Source organism: Colletotrichum lupini, chromosome 1, assembly GCF_023278565.1.
Source record: "Colletotrichum lupini chromosome 1, complete sequence".
NCBI lineage: Eukaryota > Fungi > Ascomycota > Sordariomycetes > Glomerellales > Glomerellaceae > Colletotrichum > Colletotrichum lupini.
Window position 1 is genome coordinate 6707780 of NC_064672.1, and position 23263 is coordinate 6731042.

The 23263-nt window shown below is 43.3% G+C and overlaps 4 protein-coding genes across 4 annotated transcripts; 2 read left to right on the forward strand and 2 right to left on the reverse strand.

Moving 5' to 3' along the window:
- Positions 1-3701: 3701 nt before the first annotated feature.
- On the forward strand, positions 3702-3839 carry CLUP02_01926 (uncharacterized protein; the record flags this gene model as incomplete). The annotated part of the gene is made up of 1 exon (XM_049280961.1): positions 3702-3839. The coding sequence occupies one exon, from the start codon at positions 3702-3704 to the stop codon at positions 3837-3839; it is 138 nt and encodes a 45-aa protein (XP_049136918.1).
- Positions 3840-13494: 9655 nt separating this feature from the next.
- CLUP02_01927 (uncharacterized protein) lies at positions 13495-15833 on the reverse strand (the record flags this gene model as incomplete). Its single annotated transcript, XM_049280962.1, has 2 exons — positions 13495-14520; positions 14970-15833. 2 exons carry the CDS (start codon positions 15831-15833, stop codon positions 13495-13497), a joined length of 1890 nt encoding a protein of 629 aa, XP_049136919.1.
- Positions 15834-18124: 2291 nt separating this feature from the next.
- Positions 18125-19735, forward strand: CLUP02_01928 (SPFH domain/Band 7 family protein; the record flags this gene model as incomplete). The annotated part of the gene is made up of 1 exon (XM_049280963.1): positions 18125-19735. The coding sequence occupies one exon, from the start codon at positions 18125-18127 to the stop codon at positions 19733-19735; it is 1611 nt and encodes a 536-aa protein (XP_049136920.1).
- Positions 19736-20159: 424 nt separating this feature from the next.
- Positions 20160-21767, reverse strand: CLUP02_01929 (cytochrome P450 1A2; the record flags this gene model as incomplete). The annotated part of the gene is made up of 1 exon (XM_049280964.1): positions 20160-21767. The coding sequence occupies one exon, from the start codon at positions 21765-21767 to the stop codon at positions 20160-20162; it is 1608 nt and encodes a 535-aa protein (XP_049136921.1).
- Positions 21768-23263: the final 1496 nt, after the last annotated feature.

A 23263-nucleotide genomic window follows, 5' to 3' on the forward strand; every position in this document is an offset into this window, starting at 1 on the left:
TTAACTTGGAGTTGCCCGGAAGGCGGGAGAGATCAAAAACAAAAGCAACGCAATTTCATTCTAAGGTTCTGTGACTGATTCCTAATGATCAATCGTGCCATGAGGTACGCATTTGTCGGATTAGAAGTCCAATTCGACCGCGGCATATAGCCGACTGCACAGGGGCCAATTAGGGGCCCTATTTACGATTATCGTAGCCAGCCTAACCTACGGTTAGAACCTCCTTTTTATACCTACGTAGATATTTATATAGTTTAATTAATCTCTTCGTTAACTACGGTTCGAACTAACTACTTTATAATAGGGATACTAATACTAATTAGTAGCTAAATTCTATTATTATAAATCGGCAAGGCATCTTACTACGTAGAAGAGACGACCTCTTAATACTATACGGAATAAGAGATTCGTACTAATTAACCTTATAGAAATAGACGAAAAAGGGGGCGATTCTCGAATGCCGCACGGAATTAAGTAATCGTAGCCCTTTACTACTTACGAGAGGTCGACGTCTACTACGTTAAACTACGTTAATTAATAAAACCGCTTAAGTAACTAGTTTTTTACCGTCGCTTTAAGTAACCTTTTTATTAAATAACTTTTCCGCAGCCGGCCCGTAATTAGAAATTAACTAGTTAAATCGGTAGAAGGAAATACTTACGTAGCGACTACCTACCTAGTTAATTAGCGCAACGGGCGAGCTCGATAGTACGGTATAAAAGAGCACTGCGCGATTAAAAAAAGGGATCTCTAAACGTAGATATTTTTAGTTAGCGTAATAAGAAGTATATAGGAGTTATTAAGCTAAGAGATCTACGGTATATAAAAAAAGTCTATTATTACTAAGATCTTACGGGTACGACCTTAAGCCCGCGATCTAAATAACCTCTTTATAACTCCCTTAATTACCCCCCGGGTATTACTTAGGAATATAGTATAGGGGACGGTTTAACGAGGGAGGAAGGGATTTAGAGGTCCTAATAGTATCGAGTTAAGAGTATTACGGATCTCGGAGATTAACCTAGGAAAAAGGCGGCCACCCTAAAGTAGTCCTACGACCTCTTACTAAAGTTATTATTAGCCTAAGAAAAGGCTAAAAAGACGAGGATTTAAAAGAAAAGAAAAGAATCCTCTAGAGGGCTACTAAAGGGCTTCTTTTTATACTAGCTTATAGTATAAGATTAATAATTTCGAGAAATCGGTAACCGGTAAAGATCCTGAGACTAATTACTATATTTTATTATAGTAATATAAACGTCTGCCGCTATTATTATTAAAAGGAACTACTAGAACCTACCCTTTTATACTAGACAAAAAGGAGGATCTTAGTAAGTACGATAGCTAGCGATTTAGAAAGGTAGTAGTAATTATTAGAAATAGTAAAAACGAGAGTAGTAGCGAGACGGTGAGAGGAAGCGGGAATCTCCTAGACCCTAATAAATTCGTTAAATAGCAAAAGTACGGATTTACTACGACCGGCGCGCGGATTAGATATATCCCCGTTAAGATTAAATACGCTAATAACCGCTAATATAGGTATAAGCTAGAGCACGACCCTTAGCAAGTTAGGGTAAAAAAGAAGAGGACGAAACCCGATCCTAGATAGAATCCTAATCCTTTATAAGTAGGTAAATATTAACCCGGACTATTAGGGGACGTAGATATATAAAATCGTAAATTAGCCTAACGGCGAGCAAATTAACGTAATATTAATCTATTTAACTAAGGTTTATAAAAAAAAGGGGCTATAGGGGCAACCCCTATTCTACGAGATCGTAGACGACCTTAGCTATTAGCTAAATAAATAGTTCGTAAGCGCAAGCCTAGGAATTATAAAAGCGGTTAATAAATTCCTTTATAGGCAAGGGGTATTACTAGCGTAATTATAATCATAAGAACCTTACGAAATCCTAGTAGTAACGATTACGGAAGAGGAATTCGTAATATAGACCTAGGTATAAGTCGATAGGGCGTATAATCGCTTTAACGAATTTAGAAAAAGGGTGAACGACCTAGATTTCCTTTTTATAATTACTAACGGCAATTTATCGTCGCAAAAGGATATATAGAGGCAAAATATGGTACTAGAAGTACGATAATTAACAATTCCGCCTATTTCGATCTATAGCTCGTCGCCGCTACTAATGCGAAATTCGGTACTAATCGGCTAGTAAGAAAGGAGGTAGACTACCCAAAGTCACTAATAGTACGTAGTAACGTAGGGATCGCATATAGATACTAAAAATCTAGTAATAAATACGAGGCAGTTTATAGACCTTAAAAAGATCTTCTTAAAAGAGAAATTATACTCTAGGGGGAAGTATAAGGTCTTATAAGAAACCCTAACGATATTTTATAATTACTATAAAAAAGTCGGAATTAGGGAATATTAGTACTATTTAGTAGTTAATATCGTACTCGTAAGCAAAGCCTCTAATTATTATTACGAAGCGGTACGTAATCTCGATCGAAACGACTTTCTTAGTATAATTAACGCAATCCGAAGCCGCTTCGAGACTTATAATAAGAACCTAGAGCTCTTATTTAAGCTATGAGCGATTTCTTTCGTATTTATGGCTAGGATAATAGAGGGCAAATTACGAGTAGAAATCCTTAAAGAGCTTATCGATCGAATTAATAAGCTAGCGAAAACCTAGCTAAATAAGGGGACTAACGAGCGGAAAGTTAGATATCTCTATACTATAGTCTAGCGCGTTCTAAAAATAAAAATAACTCTATACTAAGTACCCGAAGACTACGAGACGCTCTACTCGAGGCTAAGATCTAGTTTTAATATTAAAATAAGAATACCGTACTAAACCTACCTCTAGGCGTACGACGGCCCTTATTAATAATATTAAGTTAACCGAACGTATAATAAAAAAAGAAAGGAAGCTAGGTACGGTAATCGCTAGTAAGGAATCCTAGATTCGTTAAATAGGTAGAGATTTAACTCGCGAGTAGGGTAACGGAAGAAGTAGTATTTTATTTATAAAAAGGATAGATATTAGTTAAGTAACTATTTTAAAAAAGAGCGTACTAAATCGTATAAATAATATAGAAAATCGAGGGTAGTAGATAGCAAAACTAGCCCTTATCGATTTAACTAATTCCTCGTTATATATAAGGGTAGATCCGGGGGTACGGAACCTAGTAAAAGTAGCTAATTTAGCGGCCTAAAGCACCCGCACCCTATAAGAGATTCGGAAGATAAGGAAGATCTTACCCCCTATACTAACGAATTAGATTATAACAAAGTCGACGATATTAACTACTCTTTTTTCGCCCCGTTAGCCTCGGGAGGATATACGAGGCTGAACGAATAAAAAGTAGTAGAAGCCCTTAATAAGTAGGCTTTTATTTACGAATAGTAAGGGAAGGTCCCTTAGACGACGGATATAGAGGTAGGCGAAAGGACGAATTTAATAGCGTAGAATTCTACTCTCTTAATATTTAAAGAAAAGAGATAGGGTGCTAAGTAATTCTAGGGGTAGCTAAAGGGGTCCTTTTTATACTACTTAGATTACTTAAATACTAAGCTTATATAAGTATTCTACGCGAACGAAAGGTACGGCCTAGACAATTTCTATAGGATTATCCTAAATACTAGGGTATCGTAATAGTTAATAAGAGGAAAAGGGTAATTCTAAGCGCTATAGAAAATCGCGCTAGTAACGCTTAATACGTTAATAGCGGGTATTATGAGGATTAGCTTTAGCCTAAGTAAGGAAATCGTCGCCCTAGGTACGGTAGAAATAGAGACGTACTTCGGAACGATAACTTTCTATATCCTACCCGTTAATACCCTATTTCTCTTATATCTAAAAAATATAGATTGACTAGGTATTATATTCGATAATACGAGGAACAGAATCTCTAGCCATAAGTACTTCGAAATAGTTAAACGACGATAGGGGTACGCGTTTATAAGGCTTACTAATAATATAAAGTCGATTAATTACCTAACGGAAAGTGAGCTTAGATAATTATACTAAAGATTTAGTTACCTATCGGTCGCGAGGCTATATAACCTCCTAAAGCATTTAGGTAATAATAATATCGAAATAGGGGCGCTAGAGTAGTTAACGAAAGTATACTATTAATACTAAATAAATACGCAGAGCCTACGCAGATTTAAATTTAAATTACGTAATAAGCTTAACTTTAATTAGGAAATCGTTATCGATATCTTCTACTTAAATAGTCAACCGGTCCTATATATAATCGACGAGGCTATATTATTCTAAGCAGGGCAATTCTTACGGGATCTATAAGTAAAAATAGTATGGGTAGCTTTACGAAAAAGCTAGATTAATATATACTAAGGACCGCTAGACGGTATTAAAACCGACGCTAGTATTAGTTTTAAGTTAGCAAAATTTAAGGAAAATGCGACGGCTTACGGTATATAGTTAAAAGTCGTGCCCGTTAAAGCGTACTATAGTATTAAAAAGGTAAAAAGGGCGCACTAGTAATTAAAAAGAGCGTTTAAAATTATTAAAAAGGAAAATCCCGATTCTAACGACGACGAATACTTCTAGACGGTACTTAAATATTATAACGATACTATAGAGCCTAACGGGCTTATACCGACGCTTCTAGTATTTAGAGTATATTTAAGAACGACCTTAGCCTCGCTACCGTCGCTAGACGTAAACTAGCGAGCTTAAGTAGTTAAAAAAGTAATATAGGCACTGCGCGAGGTAAATATAAAAAAATAAGTTAATAAGATAATTACTACGCGCAATGGGCCCGATATAGGGGTTAATTTAGATATACCCCTAAATTCGGATATACGAGTATAGCGCGAAATTACTTAATAATAGGCTAGGCTATATAAATTAATTTTTATTGACGAGCGTTCTTGCGTAGTTACGAGAGATCGCGACTAGCTACTCGAGGTATTAATTACGGTAGTTAGACTATATTATATAGATCCTATCGAGGTAATTTCTAGTTTATAAGAAGAAAAAGAGCTAGGAGAAGCTATATAACCCGCGGTAGAGGTATAAGAAATTATCTTTAACAAAATCGTTATAGTAGTACTAATAGACGACGAGGAAAAGGAAATTATTAAAAGGGTATTAATATATCGCGGGAGACTACGACGGTAAGTACTAACGCGGTAATTTATTACTAGCAACGAGGTAATTAATACCTTTTATATAGTAAAAGAGAAAGCCGATTTCGAGCTAGTAGTTAAACTACGTAAGGAAGGCGTAATTATAACTATTAAAAAGCTGTATAAGGGATTAGATCTTATCGAAGTAAATACTCTGCGCGATCGAGGGGTCTATTAATTTATCTTCTACGATTTAGAAAAGTATGTAAACCTCTATATATTTAAATTGCGAATGGTTTATAAAATTAAAGGAAAAGGAATACCCTAACCGTACGAGAAGTCTAGATACGTAATTTAGGGGTATAGCGACGTCGAAAAGGCGACGCTACTTATATAATCGCCCACTATATAGCGCTATAGCTAACGATTAATAATAGTACTAATAGCATCGCTACGGAAGAAGGGATACGAGATTTAGAGCCGTAATATTACCTAGGTATATACCCAATCGGCTACAGGGCTTATAAGGAAAATCCTAGCCTATCTACCGAAGGAAATAGCTAGTAAGTACTTAGAAAGCACGATTATTAAAGTACTTAAGCTACTATATAGGCTCGTAAAATCGGGCACTTATTAGTAGGCTACTTACTACGATTTTTATATTAATTAACTATTAATAGTTACTTTTACGTACGACCCGTACTTACTAGTCGCGGAGTACGAAGGTAACTAATTTAGGATCGTTAGAATATAGACCGACGATATATTAGGCCTATCCGATATTAATTTTATAAAAAAAGAGGATAAGGAGCTTTAAAAAGCGGGCTTCGTAGCGAAGCTAAAAGAGGTCCTTATAATAAACACCCCCTTAGTATTTAACGGCGGGATTTTTATAATTAAAAGGGAAGCCGTCGTTTTTTAATAAAAAGGGTAGGGCGAGAAGATTAACCTCGTTAACCCGAACGTAACCGATATTAAAAAGCGGTATAAAGCTAAGCTTATATAAGGGGTATATATTATAAGTATTTATTAGCCTAAAGTAATTTTTAACTATGCTAGGGTAGCGCAGGCTATAGATCTAACTAAACGAGACGTCGAGGTACTTAATAAGCGGCTTAAGTAGTAATAGACAAATCTCGATCGAGGTCTCGTCTATTACCTAATCGACTTTACGATTAATAAGCTCTACGTCTTCGTTAATAGGTTATTTACGAATAATAACGACCTCACTTCGTAATTAGGGTATATTATTATCCTAGCTAACGAGAGTATAAGTAAGAGCGAATTTACTATATACGGTAATATAATCTATTACTTATTAACTAAACGTAAGCGGGTAACGAGAAATGTGCTAGCGTCGGAGGTTTATAGTATAGTTAACGGCATTAACCTCTCTTATACGATTTTAACGACGCTAAAAAAGATTATTAATCGAATTAGCCTTCTACTTATTCTAACGGTTATCTATACCGATTCTTACTTACTATACGAATACCTCGTTAAATTAGGAACGACGAAAGAAAAGAGGCTTATAATCGATATTATAGCCCTTAAGTAATCGTATAAAAGGCGCAAGATACTTAAGATCCGTTAGATTAATAATAAAAATAACCTCGTAAACGCTTTTATAAAAGTAATACTAAACAAGGGATTAGAGCAATTCGTAGGTAGTAAAAAAGTCACTATATAAATAGAGGGATAGGTTATATAAAAAGAATAGAGAAAAGGGGGAAAAGGAGACGACTTAGTAAACGGGCCCGAGGTCGAATTATACCTCTAACCGCAGCGGTTAAATCGATAAAAAAAAGAGAAAGTTAGTATCGGATTAGAAGTCTAATTCGACCGTAGTATATAGCCGACTGTGCAGGGGCTAATTAGGGGCCCTATTTACGATTATCGTAGCTAGCCTAACCTACGGTTAGAACCTCCTTTTTATACCTACGTAGATATTTATATAGTTCAATTAATCTCTTTGTTAACGACGGTTCGAACTAACTACCCTATAATAGGGATACTAATAATAACCTATTAACGAAGACGTAGAGCTTACTAATTATAAAGTCGATTAAGTAGTAAACGAGACTTCGATCGAGATTCGTTTATTATTACTTAAGCCGCTTATTAAGTACTTCGACGTCCCGTTTAGTTAAATTTATAGCCTACGCTATCTTAGTATAGTTAAACATCGCCTTAGGCTAATAAATATTCGTAATATATACCCCTCGCACGAGCTTAGCTTTATACTACTTTTTAATATTAGTTATATTTAAATTAACGAGGTTAATTTTCTTACCCTACCCCTTTTATTAAAAAACGACGGTTTCCCCTTTAATTATAAGAATCCTACTATTAAATACTAGGGGGGTATTTATTATAAAGACCTCTTTTAGCTTTATTACGAAGCCCGCTTTCTAAAGCTCCTTATCCTCCTTTTTTATAAAGTTAATATCAGATAGGCCTAATATATCGTCGGTCTATATTCCGACGATCCTAAATTAGTTACTTTCGTACTCCGTAACTAGTAAGCACGGGTCGTACGTAGAGGTAATTATTAATAATTAATTAATATAAAAATCGTAGTAAGTAGCTTACTAATAGGTACCCGATTCTACGAGCCTATATAGTAGCTTAAGCACTTTAATAATCGTACTTTCTAAGTACTTACTAGCCATTTCCTTTAGTAAATAGGCTAGGATTCTTTTTATAAGCCCTGTGGCCGATTAAGTATAGGCCTAGGTAATATTACGGCTCTAAATCTCGTATCCCTTTTTCCCTAGCGATGCTATTAATACTATTATTAATCGTTAGCTATAGCGCTATATAGTAAGTAATTATATAAGTAGCGTCGCTTTTTTAACGTTACCGTACCCCTAAATTACGTATTTAGACTTTTCGTACGGCTAGGGTATTCCTTTCCCTTTAATTTTACGAACTATTCGTAATTTAAATATATAAAGGTTTATATATTTTTTTAAGTCGTATAGGATAAATCAATAGACCCCTCGATCGCAAAGAGTATCTACTTTAATAAGATCTCATCCCTTATACGGCTTTTTAGTAGTTATAATTACGCCTTCCTTGCGTAGTTTAACCACTAGCTCGAAATCGGCTTTTTTTTTATTATATAAAAAGTATTAATTACTTCGTTACTAATAATAAATTGCCGCGTTAAGGCTTACCGTCGTAGTCTTTTATAACGTCTCGCTAGTAGTATTAGTGCCCTTTTAGTAATTTCCTTTTCCTCGTCGTCTATTAATATTACTATAACGATTTTATTAAGGATAATTTCTTATGCCTCTACCGCGGGTTATATAGTTTCCCCTAGCTCTTCTTTTTCTTATAAGTTAGAAATTACCTCGTTAAGATCTATATAGTACGGTCTAACTACTATAATTAATACTTTAAGTAGCTAGTTACGATCTTTCGTAACTATATAAGAGCGCTCGTTAACGGAAATTAACTTATATAGCCTAGCCTATTATTAAGTAATTTCGCGCTATACTTATATATCCGAATTTAGTAATATATCTAGATTATTTCTTATATTAGGCCTATTGCGCATAGTAATTACTTTATTAATTTACTTTTTTATACTTACCTCGCGCAATGCCCGTATTACTTTTTTAATTACTCGGGCTCGTTAGCTTATGCTTAGTAACGGTAATAAGGCTAAGGTCGTTCTTAAATATACTCTAAATATTAATAACGTTAGTATAAGTCCGTTAGGCCCTATAATATCGTTATAGTATTTAAGTACTATTTAGAGGTATTCGTCGTTAGTAAAATCCGGATTTTTCTTTTTAATAATTCTAAATACCCTTTTTAACCACTAGTATGCCCTCTTTACTTTTTTAATACTATAGTGCGCTTTAACGGGTACGACTTTTAGCTATATACCGTAGGCCGTCGTATTATCCCTAAATTCTGCCGACTTAAAGCTAGTACTAGCGTCGGTTCTAATACTATCTAGCAGTCCTTAATATATATCGATCTAGCTTTTTCGTAAGGCTATTTATACTATTTTTATTTATAAATCCCGGAGGAATTACCCTACTTAAAAAAATATAGCTACGTTGATTATATATAGTACTAGCCGACTATTTAAGTAAAAAATATCGACGACTATTTCCTAGTTAAAGTTAAGCTTATTACGTAATTTAAACTTAAATCTGCATAGGCTCTGCGTATTTATTTAGTATTAGTAATATACTTTCGTTAACTACTTTAGCGCCCCTATCTCGATATTATTATTACTTAATTACTTTAGGAGGTTATATAGCCTCGTAACCGACGGGTACCCAAATCTCTAGTATAGTTTTCTAAGCTTACTTTTTGTTAAGTAATTAATCGACTTCGTGTTATTAATAAGCTTTATAAACGTATACCCCCATCGTCGTTCGACTATCTCGAAATACTTATTACTAGAAATTCTATTCCTCGTATTATCGAATATAATACTTAGTCGATCTATATTTTTTAAATATAAGAGAAATGAGGTATTAACGGGCAAAATATAGAAAGTTATTATTCCGAAGTGCGTCTCTACTTTTATTATACTTAGGGTAATAATTTCCTTATTTAGGCCGAAACTAATCCTTATAATACTTACCGTTAACGTATTAAGCGTTATTAGTACGATCTTTTATAGCGCTTAGAATTGCCCTTCTCTTTTAATTAACTATTATAATACTTTAGTATCTAGGATAATCTTATAAAAATCGTCTAGGCCGTACCTTTTGCTTACGTAGAATGCTTATACGAGCTTAGTATTTAAGGGATCTAAGTAATATAAAAAGGACCCCTCTAGCTACCCCTAGATTTACTTAGTACTATATTCCTTTTCTTTAGATATTAAAAGAAATAGCGTCTTTTTTTTAATTATTAAGAAAATAGGCTTCGGCCCTATTAGATTTACCCTTTTAGCCGCCTCTATATTTATTATCTAAGGGACCTTCCCTTACTATTTATAAATAAAAGCCTACTTATTAAGAGCTTTTATTACCCTCTATTCGTTTAGCCTCGTATATCCTCTAGAGGCTAACGGGGCAAAAAAAGAGTAGTTAATATCGTCGATTTCGTTATAATTTAATTCGTTAGTATAGAGGGTAAGATCTTCCTTATTTTCTAAGTCTCCTATAAGGAGTATATACTTTAAGCTACTACTTTAGCTACCGTTACTAAGTTCCGTGCCCCCGGATCTACCCTTATATATAATAAGGAATTAGTTAAACCGACAAGGGCTAGTTTTACCGTTTACTACCCTCGACTTTCTATACTATTCGTACGATTTAGTACGCTCTTCCTCGGAGTAGTTATTTAACTAATATCTATCCTTTTTATAAATATAGTATTACTTTTTTTATTACCCTGCCCGTAAGTTAAATCTCTACCTATTTAACGAATCTGGGCCTCTTTACTAGCAATTACCGTATTTAGCCTCTTTTCTCTTCTTATTATACGTTCGATCGACTTAATATTACTAATAAGGGCCGTCGTATACTTAAAAATAGGTTTAGTACGGTATTTTTATTTTAATATTAAAGCTAGATCTTAGCCTCGAGTAGAGCGTCTCGTAGTCTTTAGGTACTTAGTATAGGGTAATCTTTATTTCTAATATACGCTAAACTATAGTATAGAAATATCCGACTTTCCGCTCGTTTATCCCCTTATTTAGCTAGGTTTTCGCTAGCTTATTAATTTAATTAATAAGCTCTTTAAGGATCTCTACTCGTAATTTACCTTCTATTATCCTAGCTATAGATATAAAAAAAATCGTTCATAGCTTAGATAGGAGCTCTAAGTTCTTATTGTAAGTCTTGAAGCGGCTTCGGATTACGTTAATTATATTAAAAAAGTCGTTTCGATCGAGATTACGTACCGCTTCGTAATAATAATTAGAGGCTTTACTTATAAGTACGATATTAATTACTAAATAGTACTAGTGTTCTTTAATTTTAACTTTTTTATAGTAATTATAAAACATCGTTAGGGCTTTTTATAAGACCTTATACTTCCTCTTAGAGTATAATTTCTTTTTTAAGAAGATTTTTTTAAGGTCTATAAATTACCTCGTATTCGCTATTAGATTTTCGGTATTTATATACGATCCCTGCGTCGCTACGTACTATTAGTAATTTCGGGTCGTTTACTTCCTTTCTTATTAACCGATCGGCGCCGAATTTCGTATTAATAATAGTAACGAGTTATAAATTAAAATAAACGGAATTATTAATTATCGTACTTCTAGTACTATATTTTACCCCGGTATATCCTTTTATAATAATAAATTTCCGTTAATAATTATAGGGAGGAAATCTAGGTCGTTTACCCTTTTTCTAAATTCGTTAAAGCGATTATACGCTCTATCGACCTATACCTAGTTCTATAACACGAATTCCTCTTTTATAATTATTACTACTAGTATTTCGTATAGCTCTTATAATTATAATTACGCTAATAATACCCCTCGCCCGTAGAGGAATCTATTAATTACTTTTATAATTCCTAGGCTTATGCTTACGAACTATTTATCTAGCTAGTAGCTAAGGTCGTTTACGATTTTATAGAATAGGGGTTACCCCTATAGCCCCTTTTTCTTATAGACCTTAGTTAAATAAATTAATACTACGTTAATTTACTTATTATTAGGCTAATCCGCGATTTTATATATCTATATCCCCTAATAGTCCGAGTTAATATTTATTTACTTATAAAGGATTAGGATTCTATTTAAGATCGGGTTTCGTCCTCTTCTTCTTTACCCTAACTCGCTAAGGGTCGTACTCTAGCTTATACTTATATTAATAATTACTAGCGTATTTAATTTTAATAAGGATATATTTAATCCGCGCACTAGTTATAGCAAATCCGTACTTTCGCTACCTAACGAATTTATTAGGGTCTAGGAGATTCCCGCTTCCTCTCGCTATCTCGCTACTACTCTTATTTCTATTATTTTTAGTAATTACTACTACCTTTTTAAATCGCTAACTATCGTACTTACTAAGATCCTCCTTTTCGTTTAATAAAAAAGGGTAGGTTTTAGTAGTTCTTTTTAATAATAATAGCGGTAGACGTTTATATTACCGTAAAAAGATATAGTAATTAGTCTCGGGATTTTTATTAGTTACTAATTTTTGCTATCCCGTATACTTCTAGCCTCCTAAGCCTTATGCTCTTTATAATCTCTAAATAGCTTCCTTCCTCGACCTACCTCTTTTAGGGTAGTATTCTATAAGAATAGTTAAAAATAAACGCCGGGCGGCTCGTAGAGGAGCTATATAAGCTATTAAGAACCGTATAGGCCGTTAAGTATAGTTAACGAAGTTAAGCCCTCTTTTTTATAAAATCGTATATTTTAAGGAAATTACTAAAAATACTTACTTATTACTCGTACGTAGTAAGGTTAAATACCTTAAAGATCTTATCTTTTACGGCCTCTCGGTACCCTATTTTATATTTTTTAAGTAGTCTTTTTCGTAGCTTAATTACGGTTAGGTAATTATCGCTTATTAATAATCCCTTTTATTACTTAGTTAATTTCTAATTGCGGGCCGGCTATGGAAAAATCGTTTAATAAAAAAGCTATTTAGGGTAATAATAAAAGGCTAGTCGCTTAAGCAGTTCCGTTAATTAACGTAGTTTAACGTAATAAACGTCGACCTCTCGTAGGTAGTAAAGGGCTACGATTACTTAATTCCGTATAGTATTTAAAAATCGCCCCCTTTTTTATTTATTTTTATAAGGTTAATTAGTACGAATCTCCTATCCCGTGCGGTATTAAGAGGTCGTCTTTTTTATATAGCGAGATACCTTACTAATCTACGATAATAAAATTTAATTATTAATTAGTATTAGTATCCCTATTATAAAGTAGTTAGTTCGAACCGTAGTTAACGAAGAGATTAATTAAACTATATAAATATCTATATAGTAGGTATAAAAAGGAGGTTCTAACCGTAGGTTGGGCTGGCTATGATAATCGTAAATAGGGCCCCTAATTGGCCCCTGCGCAGTCGGCTATATGCCGCGGTCGAATTGGACTTCTAATCCGATAAATCTATCAAAATCAAAACCGAAGAATCGCACATTTACTTCCCAGGGGCCATTTTTATTCCCCAGGTTAACTTCTCTGGCATCGACCTTGCGCACTAGTTTATCTAAAATCGTTCATTTGCAAGGACTGTCTATCAGACAACAGAGACTTCGGCAAAGACAGCATCCCATCAAAGTTTTGATCGTTAGATACAGCATTTTGTTTGGTCTCAACATGACTCTACTTTTTTTAAGCCTTTGTAAAATGAAGGGGAAACAGTGGTGGACTTAGACGCCATATGCTTTCCCACCGCACGAACGACATGAATAAGAGTCATCTGGCAGTTGATAGGGTATCTAGTGAGAAATTTCCCAAGAGCCAACAATCCCGTCAGAGTCTACACGGGCTCCTTGAATTTTCCATTTCGGCCTAGACAATTATCAAACAATTCTCGAGTAAAGTTCCACACTTTCACATCCAACCCTCTCTCCCTCATACCCCCCAAAACTTCCTCATTGTCAACCCTCTCCCCTTCCGGACCAACCAAAAATACACCACCCCCGGACCTTTTTACATCCTCAACCCCTCCAGGAACCCTCATAACTCCCTCCCGCCCCCGAGAATCATACAAATCACTCGTCGCCAAAAATAACCCCCTCTGACCCGCCTCCTCAACACCCATCTCCCCCCTAACGTCCACCCCAAACCCCCTCGCCCTCTCCAACCCCGGCGTCGCCACGGGTCCAGGCATAGAATGCACAAAACTCACCCCCGGGTTCTCCCTCGCCAACACCTCAAGCGCGAGCGTACCCATGGTCGTAGCCTGCACGGAAGCAGGCCAGTAACCCCAATTCCCGGGCTTCCGGAGGTCGAGGTCCTCCTCGTCGGGCATGGGACCCTCTAGCCCCGCCGCCAGCACCGATACGACGCGCGGGCGGGCCGCCTTGTGGAGGAGGGGGAGGAGCTTTTGGACGGCGCGGAGGCGGGTGTAGTACCGCGTCGACATGGATGGGTCCAGCCCTTCTACGGTGTTTTGGCGTCCTTCAAAGGCGATGAATCCCGCGGAGAGGAACAGAATGTCGACTTTTGTTTCCCGTTGGAGAATGGTCTCCATGGCGGCGTCAATGTCGGATATCAGGGCATGGTCTGCGGGGAGGAGGGTGTAGCTGGCATCTGGGTTTGCGCTTGCGCGCAGCGAGGCAAGGAAGGTCTCGTGAGATGCGACGGTCTGAGGGCGCGCCACGGTGTAGATGTGTGGAGAGCGCGCGTGTTGGGCAAGGTGCTGGAGGGTGCTTTTGCCGATGCCCGATGTTGCGCCGATGAAGACTGCTACTAAGCCCTTTGGGAGAGATGCGACGAGGGCGTTGGATTGGTTTACTACGTGAAGGGAGACCATGGCTGAGGAGTTTGGAGCGAGTGCTTTCTGGTCAACGTTATCTTTGGGTTACTGTGTCCCGAAGTTGGAAAGTTTCCCCATGCGTTTACAAGACATATATCTTATAAGTTATTCGCTGCTGGACATTATCGCCAATGTCACCCGATATCGATGTCGTTACTCGATGGCAATCCGTAAACTATCGTCAGTAAGCCAGAATTCGATCGAATTTCGGACGAAAGAGATGCATCCTCCTAGTATTAGTTCGTCTCATTGGTCGATTAGAATCCCTCATCAGTGCAGGATACCGATAAGTTGGTCAGCAATAAGCTGTGGCTCGGATGGATAGGGCTGAAGCGGACGATAAAAATAGTCCGAATTGCGAAGGTGCCAGAGAGGCATGTCTGTCTGTCTCGGACCTGCTAGCCTTCTAACATTTGTGATCTGGTGGAGACTCGGGTATCGAAGCCTCATGTCCTTCGTATCCTCACTCTTACCACGATTCCAAACCCGCGCATACTCTCCCATATTCCCATCTCGTTTTCCCGGCGAAAGGTTACTTCCTCCCCGCGCACCGTCATTGAAACGTTTTCCTCGAACGTCGTGGAAGGAGACGTGGGCTTAATAAACTGTCGAGGAGGCGGTGGGCCTGATGAGGAGGACGAAGGTGACGATGAAGGATCTGTGCCGGCTCTGAATAGCCCCCAGCGGCCGGCCTTTTTATCCTCTTTTGCTTGTTCTACGACGGCACGGACGACGATACGGTCGACTTTTGGTTCAGGCTGTAGCCGTTTCGCGAGACGCCGGGCCAGACCTTCATCGCTCCACCACCATTCTCCTTCCCTTGAAGCCGATGCACCTGTGTTGACGTCGTCGTCCCAGCGGCCCCATTCGTCGAATTCATAGGAGGAACCTGCAACTGCATTTCCTGAGGCTGAGCCCGCGCTTTGACCCTTGGTGTCACCCCTTCCCTTGGAATCGGGGTCGGGCTCCGGTTCCACGCGGATGACCTCCGCGACCTGGCCTGCCTTTGGGTCGGCATCTGAAGCGATGATCCATTCTGGACCGACTGCTGCAGCGGGCACGAGATAGAGCTCTGTTGATATCGGTGGGTGAGGAGTCGTCCCTAGACGTGTCAAGAGTGACGTGATGTGGGGCGTTAGGAGCGGCAGTAGGGTTGTTGTCGTGACGGTGTCACGGGCGGTCTGCTGAGCTTGTGTTTCGCGGAGCAAGGAAGAGAGGTTGTTGAGGGTCGCCGAGACCGCTGAGTTGTGGTTGAGTGACGACGATGAATGGTATGATGTCGTTGCTTCGTTGTATGAGGGGGGAAGATCCCCGTCTCCGTCAGTGTTCTTGGACATAGCGACAGTACCGTGAGTAGGTTTGGAATTGAATTGATGCTTTGTGGTCTGGCTTCTGCAACACAGACTGAGACTTGCGTGAAAGTGAGCTCGTCGGGCTGATGCAGTCCTAAGGGAGATGATTGGAAGTCCGTCATTCGTGGGTCACTGAGTGAATGACCTTGATAGACGAACAGTGAGCCTGAGCTCTTTGTGCCAAAAACGCCTCGGGCGACTCGGGCATCAGGTGCGTGCCGCAACGGTGACTGGACCTTGTAGGATCAGAAGAGGCAGGCAACGACTTTCGGTGCCGAGACGGGGATTCCGCAATGACGAAAGAGTGGGAACGCGGCTCGACGTACTCCGTAGTAGCTAGGTAGTTGCAATACTATCGGCCGACGCCGATGGGAGCATCAGTTCGACTTCTGCAGGGCTGACCTCTTGTGACCGGAAGGGCTACACGGACACATGCAGTCAGACTCAGAATCCGGGGATGGTCGCGGAGATTATCGGGTTTGGTGGCCACGGGGTCCTCTGAGCGATCAATGGTATGCAGGGGCGAATGTGTATGATTATGTTGTGTCAAAGGGCAGAGACGGAATGAGGCTGTGAGTTGGTTCGTGGGTGTGGTAGATCCTTGGATAGCCTCTCTTGGGGTCGGTTCAGGCGGCACTGCGGCTGGGCGAAGGAAGACAAGCAGGCGCTGAAAAGGGCTAGTCGACGATTATCGGTTACGCTAATGGCAGTTCCAAGGGTTCTCGCAGGCGTTTTCAAGTGCCTGGCAAAGGTGCCGAAAAGAAGAGTAGGAGGGAAATGCGCCCGACTAAAGTGCTGTGCTGCGCCGCAGCTGGTTCCTATCGGAAGGGCCCAAGGAGGCGTTAGCGCGGCGCCATTGCTCAGCATTCCCGGAACAGGTGACCGAGAATGAGGCCCGCTCGTCGACTGACATGAGGGAAAATCAGGCCCTAAGCTCGGTCATCGCGAAGGGAATACCTAGGAGGTCGAATTGACTCCGAAGTTGATGTGGATATGTGAGCGATTTCTTGATGTTGATGCTGCGTGATTAAGATGCCCGTTTCAGCCGCAAGATACGTTGGCATGCAATAGCAAAGTAAGCGTTCGGTGACGGGAATGACAGGCCTTCATCTTGCCTTGCCCAGAATTGTAGCAGCAGACAATGCCGTTCGAGAGGGCCTGTGTTGTATAGAAGAGAACGTGGATGATCTGACTCGGACCTGTGCACTCGAGTTAGCCCGTCCCTGCATCTTCTGGCGCCTTTTGATGCATGTCTGACCTGGCGAAACCATGAAAGTGAGGGTGTTGTCGATGGTGTCGAGCGAAGAGGTGGAGGGCCTCAGATGGGAAGCGGTGGAGTGGATCGACACCTTAATTTCCCCAGATCAGCCACATTCGGCGATTAAGTGACTCCAGGCATCCATATAAGGCAGGCTTCGAGAAGAAGTCTAGCGCGCACTAGCCACACCACCTGACTTGACCCAGCCACAGGAGTGTTGTGATTGGTCCGAATATCCCGAAAAAGTCACGTGGAGAGGTAGGACTGACTAACCGGGTGCCTGCCGTCTGATGCGGAATTCAAAGGACCAATCCAGCCACTCTCTTTCCGCCATTTCCTCCACCTACAGGTCCAACCGTCCAAGGGTGAAGGAAGGTTTTACCATATGCACTGCCGCCACCAACGGAGCGATGTTCTGACGGTGACCATTCACCAATGACACCACCCAATCGCATTCTCCGCTCTCCAATAATGCTATGCCTTGCCACGAGGCTCATTTCATAGGCTGCCAGAATGGTATGTCGTGTAACGAAAACGCCTGGTCATGAATGGGTCACACGCTAGTCGCAACCGTTTACCGCCGCTAAGTTGCTTGCTTGGCTGGACGTCTGCCCCCAGCCATGAACTACCTTACCCGAGATGCCAAGGTAGGTGACATGATGTGAGTGCATTCTTGAACTTAGAGCTCAGGTAGAGCTTCGATCTGCCTCGCGGGCTCCCAAGGTATATAATAGAATGGTTCCTCCTATTTGCAGTGTTGTGTCACACCAACATAGAGCTACCTCAAGATACCCCGAGTCTTCTTGTCTATCACAGGAGGATCACTCTACAAATCCAACGAGCAATCTACGCCAGTAACGTCTGCTCCAAACATCCATCCATATACTACTCGAACTTCTCATAACAGACTCGTTGAGAAGCGGCCACCTTTAAAGATCTCACCCTCTTCTCCCTCTGCCAACCCTACCTCCATCTTTACCTTACCCTCACTCACTTCCACCCATACAACACCGCCAAAATGTCGTACAGAGTCGCCGCCCCCGATGAATACCTCGCCATCACGGGTATGTCCGTGAAGACGGTCAAGATCACAAAGGCCGCCTGGGTATGGCCCTTTCAACGCTGCATGCGCTTCCGCATCACTCCCCACGACTATGCTATGAGCCTTCAGGCCATGACCAAGGAGAAGCTTCAATTCCTCCTGCCCGTCGTCTTCACTGTAGGCCCCGATGTCAACCAGCGCGGTGCCAACGCCGCTCATCAATCGAGCCACCACTCCGAGACCTCCGACCAGCAGCAACACGATGAGGACGACAACTACATTTCCTCCAACCGCCGCGAGGACCGCGGCGACGCCCTCATGAAGTACGCCATGCTCCTCGCCGAGTCTGCCGACAAGAAGACCAGCTCCCTCGTCCACCTCGAGAATATCGTCAAGGGCATCATCGAGGGTGAGGTCCGTGTCCTGGTCTCCAGCATGACCATGGAGGAGATCTTCACCGAGCGCGAGGTCTTCAAGCGCCGCATCTTCCGCAACATCCAGTCCGAGCTCAGCCAGTTCGGCCTCAAGATCTACAATGCAAACGTAAAGGAGCTCAAGGACGCCCCCAACTCAAACTACTTTGAGTCCCTCTCCCGCAAGGCCCACGAGGGCGCCAGCAACCAGGCCAGGATCGACGTCGCCGAGGCCCAGCTGCGCGGTAACGTCGGCGAGTCCAAGCGCAAGGGCGAGCAGGAGCGCGAGATTGCAAAGATCAACGCCGAGACCGCCGTCCAGAAGACGGACCGCGACATCGAGCGCGCCACCGCCGAGGCCAACCTCGACACCCGCCAGGCCTCCCTCAGCAAGGACGTCGAGATCGCCCGCGTCGAGGCCCGCCGCGCCCTCGAGTCCAAGGACGAGGACCTCAAGCGCGAGGTCGAGGTCAAGCGCGCCGCCGCCGAGATTGAGCGCCTGCGTGCCACCGAGGTCGTAAAGGCCACAATCGAGCGCGAGGCCCGCCAGCAAAAGGCCGACGCTGAGGCATACGCTATTGAGGCCGACGCCAAGGCCAACTTTGAGAAGAGCCAGCGCGAGACCGAGGCAAAGGCCTTCAAGACGCAAAAGGATGCCGACGCGCACACCTCAGCCGAGTTCAACCGCACCACCAAGACGGCCGACGCCAACGCCTACAAGGCCCGCCAGGACGCCGAGGCGCACCAGTACTCTGCCCAGCTCAACGCCGAGGCCGACCTCGCCATCATGCTCAAGAAGGCCGAGGGTATGGCCGCCATGGCGGACGCCTACGGCAAGATGTCGACTGCCTTTGGCGGTCCCGCGGGTCTGCTGCAGTACCTGATGATCGAGAAGGGCACCTACGTCCAGCTCGCAAAGGCCAACGCTGAGGCCATCCGCGGCCTGCAGCCCAAGATTAGTGTCTGGAACACGGGTAGCCAAGGTTCTGGCGAGGGCGGTGGCAACTCTGGCATTGATACCATGCGCAACGTCTACCAGATGCTGCCTCCCCTGATGACGACCATCAACGAGCAGACTGGCATCACTCTGCCTGAGTGGCAGTTTGGCAAGATGAACGCCGGTATGCAGGCCATGCAGAGCGAGAACAACGGCAAGATCAACGGGTCCAAGTAAAGGATAATTGATAATATCACAGACACTCATTTGAACGGTTGGGGTAGATCGGCGTTGGTGGCTTATGCCTGATTCACGAGTTTGATGATGCCATAGCAGGGATGGCCATAGTCGATTTTATAGATCTCCTTTGTCTGTAGTTGTACTTTCAGCTTGGTAGTTACTTAATATCTCCTTGAATCTTGGACACTAGTAAAATTCGATAATTCCGCTACCGCCAAGTGAATAACATGTAGACGAACGGAACCTCACGTGATTGGTATTATAGTGTTCAACGACTCGTACTGCATAGTATCGTTCCAGGTCGTTTGGCGGTTAGCGTCCGAAGTAAAGGGGATATTTACGACATTCAGCAATGATGAGCGGCTACGCATGCAAGTTATACTACAATATACTCATTCCATAATCCCACAGTAGGATTCACCTATAACGTTGTTGAAATAACCATCTCTGCACTACGAGGACTCCTGGGTATAATCCGGCACGGGAATCGCTTTGGGTGACTCGTAAGTCCATTCGTCAACTCCACCAGCGGTATAATCTCCTCCCCCCTCGGCCCTCTCACCCTCTGAATCTTGACCGTCGCGAGCATCGAAGCAATCACAATCCAAATGCTCGCCTCCGCAAGATGCCTTCCAACGCAAACCCTCCTCCCAAACCCAAACTGCCCCACAGGAAACGGCTCCCCGCGGCCGCCCTGTTCAACAGGGACGTACCTCTCCGGGTCAAATGCCTCAGGGTCAGCATACGTCCGCTCATCGTGCGTCATCGCCCGCGCGTTGGCATACACGAACGATCCCTTTGGTATAGACATGCCGTGGTACACATCATCCTCCAGCGAGCGGTGCGGCACACCGAGCGGGGATACGGGGCACCACCGCAGCGTCTCCTGGACGATATAGTCAATGTACGGTAGTCTCGGCCGGTCCTCAAAACAAGGCATCCTCCCATTCCCGACGACCTCATCCAGCACCCTCTGCGCTTTTTCCTGGACCTCGGGGTGCAGAACCATGTTGAGGACGAAGACTACCAGCGTCGACCACGTCGTGTCCTGCCCCGCGGCATAGACCGCCGCCGCGGCGCCCTTGATGTCGTCTACCGACAGCTCTGGCGCAATCCCGGATTTGATCTGCTCTGCCCTCTGCTCCAGCAGCATTTTAGTGAGACTGTGTTCTTGGTCCTGGGTCCTCTTGGCCGTCACGGCGGCGTAGGGAGCATCGTGGATCTGGCGGATCGCCCAGCTCCAGGTCCGCGCGAAGCGGAGTGATCGGTCTCTCACCAGCCAGTCGGGTAGATGCCGCACAAAGGGGAAGAAGTCGACGAGTGTCCCAGCCGGCGCCCCGCCGTGGCCGAGGGCGTATGATGCGTCCGTGGCCATTTGGATATACGGATCGGTATCACTCTCAACACTAACACCGAACCCAATCCTCATCACAACGGCAGTCGCGAACCTCCGCAACGCCGTCTCCCAAGACCCAGGGTCTCGTATAATCCCCCTGACCAAAACCAATGCCTCCCTCTCCTGTAGCTCGCGATACACCTGCACACTCGTTTTTGAAAAGCTACGCTGCAGGATGCTGCGATGCATACGAAACTCCGAGCCCCATCGCATGAACGTCAGCGTCTTGCGCCAGCCCATCTCTTCGAATAGCACGAAGCGCGGGCGGTCGCAGTAGTTTGCGCCCCGCTTATCGAGCAAGTCGACGGCGGCGCGGACAGAGTTGAGGACGATGATGGGCTGGCCTAGGACGTTGAAGTAGAGCACGTCGGAGCGGTATTCTTTTGACCAGGCGGCGTAGGCGTGTTCTGGGTTGTCGGTCGGGACGATGCGGAGGTGGCCGAGGATTGGTTCGCCCGGAGGTCCGGGCGGGAGCGGGAGCAAATGGCCCTGGTGGGTTCCGAGTTTGCGGAGTCGCGTGCGCGTGCGCCGGGTCCGTAGGGTATGGACGGTGACGGCGGCGAGGAGTAGGAGGAGGAGGAGCATGGCGACAAGCCATGTCCTGCGCACGGATAGGACTTGCAATAGGGCCATTGTCGGGTAAGGTGCCGTGATTATTGTTGCAGGTATATAGCGAGCGTATCTAGTCGCAGGATAGTCTTACTAGTACCGCCGAAGGTGGAAGGATGGGTATTGGCGACGGGGATGCCTCGAGGCTCTTATACGGAAGTGTCACCGACGATAGCCAATGCGATACCAATTCCAACCTTGTCGTGATGCAGCACGCAGGAAGCCCGAAATGGCCATCTTGGCTGACAAGTGGAGGAGGGGCCGGTTCCCTTCCAGCACGTAATGATGAGGAGATCGATTCTACCAGTGGTTTATCAGCAAGGTGTTAAGAGCAAGAGTCAAGCAACAGAGACTAAAAAGCCGTTTGACTCGGGTTCGTGCATATGAGGATCTTAGAATGAGGGTGACAAGCCGCCCAAACCAATACACAAGAAAACCTGGCCGGAAATTCTGCCCACGACGGTTTGTCGCATCCTGGTCAGAACCGGCAAAAGGGTCCGTAGCCGGCGACAAGCTCCTGAGTTTGCCGGACTTGGGCAAAATTATGGTCTTCTTACACTGCGGTCCGTCGCCCATAAGTGTTTTTCCGCATTTCCCGTTTAGCGAGCTTCATGCCATTCTGGAAGCTGTCATTATGAATGTTTCTCGGACGTGGCTTAGGCCGTATCTCTTGAACCTCATGCCTACTCCGAACGTTACAATATCTGCATACCTTGTCCTCCCACGTGGCCCTCCATCCGCTAGTTCACCTCTAGTCTGACACGATCTCACCTAAGATTCAGATCTAGTCACGAGTAACGATTTCTAGTCAGTGACGTGCAGGCGTAAACTCGCAACCACCGAGTCACACGGAGCCGCGTGGTGCCGTTTGTTCTGCTCTACCCCTCACACACCTGATTCGTAGCCCACATAAGGGGGAGATGGTCGGGGCCGCAGCGGCGGTCGCTTAACCCGCGGCGCTGACTGACTCGGGCCCCCGCCGCTACCAAACGGGGATCCGGAAATCGATTCGTTTCGGAGGTGGTGCCGGGAACGTAACATGGCGGGCTCGCTACACGCGTGTCGGCAGAATCATACGGCCAGCATCCGGGCCACCATGCGAATCATGCCGACATGCTGGGACCGAAGATGTTGGATTTTGCGGATTTCTTTGCCCAATGTAGCGAGCCGCTAGCCGTTGGTTTCGCCAATGATTACTACGGTCCTCCAAAGCCGATGATACCGACTCTTCAAGCAGCCCTTATGGCCATTCTCTAGTGTGTGGCTCTTGTACTGTCAAGGGAAGTTGTGGGTTGAGTGTGATTGCGGGGGATAGAGAAACGGAAAAGGGAGCGGTAGTTTTCAGGCCTCAGACACCTGAACGTTGAGCTAGGATGATTACCCCTCTTACCTCTCATATAGATAATAACACGCAGGGAGCCTCTGGTGCGAGCAAGAGAACGGATAAGAGAACTAGAAAAAAGACAATAAATTCCGAACTGAGAAGTACCTGAAGGCTGGAGAACCTTCACTGCGTCCCA